Consider the following 10,140-nt stretch of genomic DNA (forward strand, 5'->3'; position numbering starts at 1 on the left):
ACACCCATCTCTAGGTAAGCTCCATTTTAGAACTTTAGATTTATTTCTCTTGAATTTCGCTTGTGACTCACAACGTGATCCCTTATGGGTCACGATGTGAGACACGACTATGAGGAAAACCCTAATTTTGATTTTATGGTTTTAGGTACTTCAGAGGATAGGGACAAGGTGAAGGCTTGATTGTGCATATTATCCTTGATTTTTATGTGATCTATGATTTTGTGATACTCTGATTCATGCTTGTGACTTTTTGAAACTATCTTTTGTGAAACTTATGGATTTTGTGGTTTTTAAAAAATGAAAATTTTTCCCTGATATTTTAAATGTTACACACTAGCAGTGAGATTGCAAAAGGGTGCATGTCTTAGAATGTATGGCTCAAGTATTTTGGCATAATTTTGAGTGAAGTGTTGACAGTGTTCTTACTAGTTAGTAGAATAAGGGCAATATGTCCTTATTCTCCTAGGAAGCAGGTCTCTAGCCTTCATGTTATGGTTGGGAGATGGTAACAACGGTGAGGAGACGTGAGCTTCTCATCCCAATGGCTGGATGGTATCACGCCATGTTGTGAGCCATCATGGAGTTTACTTTTGTGAATAAGGATGAAAATTGAGTATTGGATACATGTATGTGTGGATTCATTAATATTATTGCATTGTTGGGTGTTTGATATGTATAGTGTTGCCATTGGTGTCTCAATAACCGACAGGCTGAGTTAAGTAATTGAAGAGTATTAACTTGCTGGGAAATTCATGGTGATATGTTGATAGCTCATTGCTGAAATTCTTCCTAATGAACTTGTGTTCATTTCATGATGGTGTTTTGTGTGAGCACTCTCTCCCTAGTTTACCTATGTCGTTGAGGTGTGCATACTAGACTAGCCAAGTCTTAGTAGCTGGTGGCTATTATGAGTACATCCTAAGTTGTTGATAACTCTAGTACTATTGATAGTCCTCATAATTATTGATAGTTTTAGGGTTGCAGATAACCTATAATTGTTTAGATTGACATAGGGGCAATGGTATGTTGGTTGGGAATACCACAAGGTGGTGATGCGGGTATTTATAAGACCCTTGTGATTGTTCGCAGATGGTTGTGCACTTGTGCTGTTTTGGGAGATTAAGTGTCGCATGAGTTTTAATATTGCCTATAGTTATGATCATGGGAGTAATTGGTTGGTTATGACTTGTCAATAAGTCAAGTTTTCAACTAAGGACCCCCGATCATGATATCTGATATTGGGTCGGGATGAGCTAAATCGCTGCTACTCCGTTTGATTATCTCCATGGCTTGATGCAGTGTTCTTAAAACAAGGGGTAGGTGTGGACTAGATTAGCTCTCACCTGTTCTTTCTCACTCTAATGTCAATAGCCAAGGTTGGTGGTTTCTGCACTTAGTATTGGATTCCTATCTACTGCTTCCATGGGATGACATAATGTAGGGAAGATTTTGTTTGGGTTCAGACCCTTGAGTCTTGATTAGCATTTGGGATGTGTGAGGGAGGCCTTGTCTTCCGGGAAGACAAACATGTTCATGGGATTTTAAGTTAAGGGTGAAGGAGCCAACTCTTCTCGATTCAGTTGGTTGTGATGTGTTGATCTTCATTTTCCGTCGGGGGAAAGGGGGTGATTTTTAACTTGGAAAATCTTCACCCAGGTTTGGCGTACATGCCTGATTTTAGAAATCATTACGTTCTTGGTCACAGTTTCGGGCATCTACTACAGTTATGGATCGAGTAAGAAGTTGTTGGTTTGGGAAGATCCCTCGTGGTGTTTTCAGAGGGAGCTGTTTTAGGATGATTGGTAAAGGAAAACTTTAAGGATGAAATCAAATTTAAGTGGAGAGAATTGTAATACTATTTCCTGGATTGGATCGGTTTAGGGCATCAAGGAGAGTTTTTAGGGAAAATCGTGTGTCACGACATGACCATAGGATAGTCACGATGTGACAAATGGAGTTGAAGAATTCACATTTGGATGACCAATCACGACGTGATGTATAACTGGTCACGAATTAACAAGGGTTGCAGCCTAAGCACCGTAAACTCAAATTGAGGGTTCATATCTCAGCCTCGAACTCCCTTAAGCCCTAGAAACGCTAACTCTAGCTCACCTTGGTGGTTTGGCCATTTTCAGTGGTTTTAGTTCTTTTTGTTGAAGAAGATGATCCCTTTGGTGCATTATTTTAGAAATAAAGCTTCTTCCTCACCACCTTCTATACTTTTTGTAGCTTTGTAAATCCTAAAGCTCTCACCTTTATCTCTTAAGCATGCTAGAGCTAAATTTTATTCATTTTTCTTCATGTTTGGGTTGGGTAGCATGCATGTGATCTTTAAAGTTAGCAACTTTATGGATCATTGAGGCCTTTTATTTAGCATATATCTTAGATATGAGGATTGGTGGTGGTTTGGACTCAAAGCTTGATTTTTGGTCTTATTTTCCTTTATTTTCACCTATTAAGTGTTCAAGTCATGCAGTAGACATGCATGAGTATAAAGCTATGATTTTTATGGTCCTTTGGACAAGGGAAAGCATTCTAAATGGTTTGAAAGTTTAGCTTGAATGATTAAGAGCTTAATGCTTTAGGGTGTCCAGATCGAGTCTCACAACGTAACGGGTGATGTTTCACATCGTGACGATGGGTGATGTCACGACTATTTTGTCTGAACTTTGTCATGACATGATGAATAGGTGGTCATGATGTGACAACCAATTGGGGCTAACTTTGACTATTGACTTTTGACCATGGTTGACTTTTAGTCAAACATAGGGTTTTGGGGTGTAGAATGACATGGTACTCTTCATTGTCATTAGGTGCCATGTAGGGTGCATCTTTGATGGGTGAGAGTTGTGTTGTTTAACTGCTATTTACAATACGAGTCTTCTCACTATACTTGCATGTATGGTAGTATATGCTTGTAGACCAGCTAGGTATTATTTTGTTAAATTTTGTTATATGTGAACCGAGTTGTTGATAACTCCCAAACTGTTGTGAGTCTATGGGACTGCTTATAGTCCCCATGATTGTTGATAACCCGTGAGGTGTTCTGTTAATCCATAGGACGTTTTGTTAGCCTACTAGGGCCACTGATAGTTCCCTGGGTTGCTGATAATCTATAGTTGACTGTTATGCTATGTTATATACGATATTTGGGGAACTCACTAAGTTTTGTGCTTACATTTGTTGATTAAATATTTTGTATGCACTTATAAGATTATGAAGGCATGACTGTACACACACATCAACAGTTTTATGATTCAAGATTTTTGCAATGTCATCATTATAACTCTGATATTTGAGTAATTGTTTATGAACAAATGGTTTATCCCTAATGTAACTTTACTAACAAAAGGATTTTATATTATTTTAAATATGAAAATTTTAGCTTGCATTTTGGGATGTTACATTTCCACACCACAATCGTTTTCTTTACCGATCCTCTATTACTAATTTACAAACTCAATGATCATTGTCCTCATAATAGCAAATCAATGTTCATGTTTTGCATCAATAATTAATGTTTTTGGTGGTATCACTTATTAGGATCTTAGAAATTACCACTAGCCCCTCTTGTTTGCGTGACGAGTAGTAGATACACCTGGTCTATGATTGCAATGCAATATCTTAGAATAGATGAAAGGTTGAGTTTTTCTTTTGATTTTGTTTGTTTTTACTAAGAGTAATGATTGGTTTCTGGATAAGGTTTGGTTGTATACTGGAACCCTATGTTCCAATTTGATTAGGTTTAGAGTTGTATGATCGTTATGTTTGGGTCATCGACCTGCAAACACTCTAATCCATGTTTGCTTCGGATTTTGATAAATATCTTATAGGTTCCTGTGAAATAACCTATAGAATTGAATAATCTAAAAAACGAGTCATTGAAGATGAAATCCTAGCTAATAGATGTATGTCTTAGACAACAAGTAACAGGAAGGAACATTGGGAGTGGAAATTTGTAATGTCCGCCAGAGTTAGATGTATCGTTGGGGAAGCGAGCTCCGTCGAGAATAGTGTACGGTCAAAGAAGATGGTAGCTTCGGTGAAAACTTAAGGCTATACTGAAGTCATATAGGAATAGAAGGTATTTTGACTAGTATTGACTTTCTTTTTAAGTGAAAATACGACCTGAAAATAGGGTTAACCGAATTACCCCTTCATAATATCCAAATGGACCATTTAAACCAGAAAAGCTTCACCTTGTATCCCTAGAAAGCTAAGAAATAATCCCAAGGAAAACTAAATCCATAGCTAATGCATAGGTGTAAAGGAAAACAAAACAATTGTTTTTTTTTTCTTTTAAAATTAATATTTCATCATAAATTTGTTGGTAATTTGCAATCGAGTAGGAGAAAAAAAAAGGAATAAGTAATAAATTACATTTTTTTTTTCTTTTTTAAAAATATGTTGTTCAATATCAAACTAGTGAAGATAAACAGAAATAATTTATTTCCGTTATTAGCCGTGGTATTCGTTTTTGGTTGTTATTATGTCATTAAATGCAATTTTTCAAAGGCTAAAATCAATAGGAAAAACGGCCCCTTTTTAGTAGTGTAACTTGGTACAATTTTTTATGGTGGTCTAGTTAGGTGACCAAATAAAAAAGTGCAGTATTTATGATCTTAACCCTATACTTAAGTGAGGAATCGAAGATTTTAGGGTTTGATCAATTCTAGACCTCTTTTATGCTAGGGTTTCATGGTAAATTAAAGATTTATTAATGCTAGGGTTTCATGTTTAATTAAAGATTAACGTTAGAAGAAAGGACACCAAAAAAAGTGTAGCGATCAGCAGTAAAAGCTTCAGTTGCAGCTGCAACCATAAAAGTCTTGCAGCAGCCATTATGATGCTTCATGCATCCATATATCTATTTTTCATAAAGTTTCTGCACATACAAAATTTCTTTTCTTAGCTAACTACTTACGTAGATATTTAACTGTTTATGAAACGTGATCTGATTCGATCCCCAAGCATTACTCGCTCCCCAATTCCACAATTTAGACCAATCAGTCAAGCACAAAAGTAATTGATTAGCTCTCATGTTTAATCTCCCACAAAGAGAAACACAATCCTGTGTGCAACCGAAGTCTCCCACTTTTAATCGGAATATAAACAAATCTTGAAGTCTACCACTCATTTTTCCTCTTGACTTCCAAAACTTGGAAACAAAATATATCCTCCAATGTCGAATTTTATCTTGGTCTACAATATGTGGTCTAACAAGCCGACTAAATATTATCTCTGATACTTGTTAATCGGGTAATAATACATTTAGTTTGCATTAGTACTTATGTAAATGTAAATTAAATTATATTTATTCATTTCCATATCTTACAATATAATATATAGTTATCTCAGGTGGTCCCGAGAGCAATAAGCAATAAAACAGTGGGATATCTTTAAAAACCCTTATTCTTTTGGTCCCTCCTCTACACATATACTATAGCTGGCTTTATCTAAGCAGTAATCCTTCTGTGGTTCACACAACAGCTTTCTCAAAGATGCATTGGGAGTTTTAGTCAATTGATTAATATACATATTTTTTTTTATAATTTGCTTGTACATACTGTTTAATCAAATACTCTCTTTTCTTCAATAATATTACACACGTATCACGAACATCTTTGGCACTTACTATGTTTCTTGGATAATTAAATTCTGGATTTGGTTTAGCCATTACTTATCAAATGTTCCCTTTGATTATTTCCAAGAATCAGAAAAATAAGAAAGAAAACAAATAGACGAAACATGACATAAATAAGAAATGAAAGTAATTATTAAAAGTAGTACTATGCAAACACCTTTTCTTTTTCTCTAGCCGATATATGCATGTGTACGCATATGGTATGTAATTGATTATGCATCTCGAGTCTTTGAGTTTGGGTAATTAAGCATGAATATACCTTATAAATGACGCTGTAAAAGCCAGCTATATGTACAATAAAGCATTTATCCACTTTTTCTACCTAGGACATATAGAATGGTCCATCATATGGTTGAAGTTTTTATTTTTTGCACTGACTACATACCTTGATTGGTTTAATCATACACCAGTATACATATATATATATATATATATATATATATATATATATATATATATATATATATATATATATATATATATATATATATATATATATATCATTGATATATAACTACATGATTACTAAAGGTGTGACTAGTAGAACTCCCTTCACTAACTAAAACGTTCAGTGTGTGGTATGCATTTACCTAACTTGCGTGTCGGCTGACAAAGACAGCACGTGTTCGTAAATTTGCCATTCCTTTTACTTTTCTTTCGCGTGCAACATGGTAAGATTCTTAGAAATATCATCTTCACATAAAGAAAATTAAAATATATAAATGAATTGTAGTGTATTTAAATTTTAAAGAATAATATATATATATTGATAGGTGACAGAGACATATATTGCTTTTTTTGTTGCACATAATTAGAAATCAGGTTTATATACAGCTTCCCAAAGAACTTGCACACGGATTCATCAACAATTCCATTCAGAGACTGGAGTTTCTCATCTTTCTTTACAGGAAACTTTACACTGCCAGATCTGCAGTACTACCAAAGGCACATGATAGTTTTAATCGATTTGAATTCGTTTTTGTGATATATACCTTTCAATCGAAGTACTCTAACAGATTGAATTTGCAGGTATTAATTAGCCTTCAGTTGTAATGATCTCAAACCATTCTTGCTTGTTCTTGTTCATCTTCTCAACTTTCTTTATCTTCTTTTTATAATCATAAAATATAGCATATTTAGATCTTGACTACAAAACCCTAGTTTTCTATTCTTATCTTCACGAATTAATCATCAATCATCTACTTGTAATCTTCCTAATTCAAAGTCGATGCTCGGATAATTAACTACTCTCGTTGTTAATGTTTGTTATAGTATACACAATATAAGTGAAGACGTTTCTTGCTATTGAACTTCGAGTGTTTGATTAACTTAGAGTAATTGGTATAACCTAAACGTTCCAAATTAATTCCATAAAAGTAATTATCAATGAAAAATCAAGTATATATATATATACATGAAGATAAGTAACCGATGAACAGTTGTGTGTTTAGCTGCTTTTTTGCAGCCAGATGGTGCAAGAAGTAAGATGTTCAACAATAATTCTGAAGGAAAAGACATTCGAGCAAAGCAAGAAGGCAGCAGCAATGAGCATGTATTTCCTAAACATACAACAACTTCAAGACAATGGGCAGGTTTTAAGAACCCAAGAATCGTAAGGGTGTCTAAGGATTTTGGAGGGAAAGATAGGCATAGCAAGGTATGCACTGTAAAAGGATTAAGGGATCGAAGAATTAGACTTTCTGTTCCTACAGCTATTCAATTGTATGATCTTCAAGATAGGCTAGGGTTAAACCAACCTAGCAAGGTTATAGATTGGTTGCTAGATTCAACTAAAGATGATATCGATAAGCTTCCACCCCTTCAAATGATACCTGGAGATCTCAATCAATTGTATCAACCACCGACGACGACCTTCATTCCTCAAGATTTGAATTCACCTCAATTTTCTTTCTCTCAGTTCCTAACTAATCCAAATGCAACCTTCGTGAAAGATGTGGGAAACCGAACCTTACTGTATACCAAACAAGAAAGGAAGTTTGAAAACGATCATGACATCAATGGAGACCATCGGAGAATGAAAGGGAAGGAAGCACTAGTTGAAAACAAGTGGAACGAGCAAGGAAATGGAGATGGAAATGGAGGTTTGAACTTTTTTCCAATACCTCAATACTCTTACCCTGGATTGTTTCCATACAACCCTTCATATAATTGGGAAGCTAATTCAAATGTAGCAATATCTCAGTTTGGGAACCAAGGGCTAATTTCTTCTCATACTGATCCTTCAATGGCTATTCCATCTGCATCACAGTTTTTCTTGTGTCCTCCTGCTGCCATTACACCCCCAGCTTTCCCTCCTTATCTGATGCCCACTTTAGGAGAGAATTATGATCTTGCTAGACAAAATAATAACTTCCATTTGCTTAGCTCAAGTTCCCCAAATGTATCACCAAATTTTCTTTTGCCACTACTTAATGCTAATGATTCTCAAGAGAGAGTGCCCTTCAGCTTGGATGCACATCCGAAGGTACGTTCACAGAAAAATGTTGATAGCTGATAGAGTGCATGATAGCCAATAATCATTCACATGCTTCGTAGCTTTCCTTACACAATACATATATATATGATTTCTTGTAATTAGATTTGAATGGTGTGTAATATAAATATGGAGACTATATTTAGCACTTACATGATGTTTTGCTTTATTTATTTTGAAACTAGTCGAATATATTATAATATAATTAATATATATTATTAAAATAGTTAGATGGGTATTGTTCACTTTGAAATAATATTTTTTTATACATTATAATTACTTTAAATATAGAATAATATATATATATATATATATATATATATATATATATATATATATATATAATTAACTCATATCTCAACAGTGTTTATTTGATCGTATGTTTCTTGCATTAACAAATGAGCAACGTAACATTTTCGTTGACATCATGAGTGCTGTTAAAGAAAATAAAGGAGGTGTTTTCTTCGTTTATGGTTATGGTGGAACGGGTAAAACTTTTTTGTGGAAGACAATATCTGCAGCCATTAGATCTGACGGTAACATTGTTTTAAATGTTGCTTCAAGCGGTATTGCATCATTATTATTGCCCGGTGGTAGAACAGCACACTCTCGATTTATACTTCCATTTGAACTTACAGAAGATTCTTTTTGTAAAATAAATCCAGATGATGACTTGGCTAGCTTAATAAGAAAAACCTCTTTGATAATTTGGGATGAAGCACCTATGATCCATAAGCATGCATTTGAAGCTTTAGATCGAACATTGAAAGATGTGTTAAGGTGTGAAAATTCTAGCATCTCAGATATTCCTTTTGGAGGGAAAGTTATTGTCTTTGGAGGAGATTTCAGACAGATTCTACCTGTAGTTCCTGGTGGCAGCAGACAAAACATTGTTAACGCTTCTTTGAGTTCCTCATATTTATGGCAATATTGCAAAGTGTATAGATTAACAAAAAATATGAGACTCGGTGTTGGAAAGGATCAAGCTAATATAGAAAAAATAAAAGATTTTGCAAGTTGGTTATTGGATATAGGAGAAGGCAAACTCGGTGGTCCGAACGACGGTGAAACAATTATTGATGTTCCGGATGATATTCTCATTAAGGATGCAGATGATCCTATAGGTTCATTAATTGAGTTTGTATATCCTTCAATTTTGGAGAAGTATAGCACTACAAATTATTTCCAAGAAAGAGCGATACTTGCTTCAAAGAATGAAGTTGTTCAAGAAATAAACGACCGTTTGCTTAATAAGTTTCCAGGAGATGAGGTTGAATATTTAAGTTCAGATAGCATATGTGAGTCCGAATTTGTCCATAATCAGTTTGATGCAAATTTATACTCTCCTGATGTATTAAATGGTCTGAAAGTATCCGGTCTACCAAATCATAAGTTAGTTTTAAAAATTGGTGTTCCAGTAATGTTACTGAGAAATATTGATCAGAAAAACGGCTTATGTAATGGCACAAGACTACAAGTGATATCATTGGGCAAACGTGTTATCGAGGCGCGTATAATAACTGGAACTAATATTGGAAACCGAACTTTTATTCCAAGAATGTCTTTAACTCCATCAGAAAAAAAAATTCCATTCAAATTCACAAGAAGACAGTTTCCTTTGGCGGTATGTTTTGCAATGACTATTAATAAGAGTCAAGGACAATCATTATCGAAGGTTGGTTTGTTTCTCAAAGATCCGGTTTTTTCACATGGACAATTGTATGTTGCGTTATCTAGAGTTCAAAGCCGAGAGGGATTGAAATTATTAATTTTAGATAAAAATGGTAGACTAACAAACAAAACTTCCAATGTTGTTTATAAAGAAGTTTTTCGCAATCTATAACCAACTTTTTTGTAACATATTTTAGTTATTTATAGCATAGCACATTTCATCCATCGTAATAAGTAAATACTTTATAATTACGTATTGTTTTTTTTATGTTAATTTCATGACTGACATCGTTATTTTGTTTTGAATGAAATCAATTGTGATGTTTTTTTT

At 34.3% G+C, this 10,140-nt stretch overlaps 2 protein-coding genes across 3 annotated transcripts; both read left to right on the plus strand.

Annotated features, from left to right (window-relative positions):
* The first annotated feature begins 6,443 nt into the window (after nt 1–6,443).
* LOC145043115 (uncharacterized) lies at nt 6,444–8,290 on the plus strand. Of its 2 annotated transcripts, none has more exons than XM_078991673.1 (2): nt 6,444–6,673; nt 7,084–8,290. In XM_078991673.1, the coding sequence occupies exon 2, from the start codon at nt 7,131–7,133 to the stop codon at nt 8,157–8,159; it is 1,029 nt and encodes a 342-aa protein (XP_078847799.1). In that variant the 5' UTR covers nt 6,444–6,673; nt 7,084–7,130; the 3' UTR covers nt 8,160–8,290. The 2 variants fall into 2 exon arrangements, with proteins under 2 accessions (XP_078847799.1, XP_078847800.1); XM_078991674.1 differs by having other exon boundaries at nt 7,096–8,290.
* Nucleotides 8,291–8,517: 227 nt separating this feature from the next.
* On the plus strand, nt 8,518–9,619 carry LOC145040352 (ATP-dependent DNA helicase RRM3-like). Its single transcript, XM_078988292.1, has 2 exons — nt 8,518–9,530; nt 9,583–9,619. Exons 1-2 carry the CDS (start codon nt 8,518–8,520, stop codon nt 9,617–9,619), a joined length of 1,050 nt encoding a protein of 349 aa, XP_078844418.1.
* Nucleotides 9,620–10,140: the final 521 nt, after the last annotated feature.

This window comes from Lactuca saligna, chromosome 4 (assembly GCF_052625555.1).
Source record: "Lactuca saligna cultivar CGN05327 chromosome 4, ASM5262555v1, whole genome shotgun sequence".
NCBI lineage: Eukaryota > Viridiplantae > Streptophyta > Magnoliopsida > Asterales > Asteraceae > Lactuca > Lactuca saligna.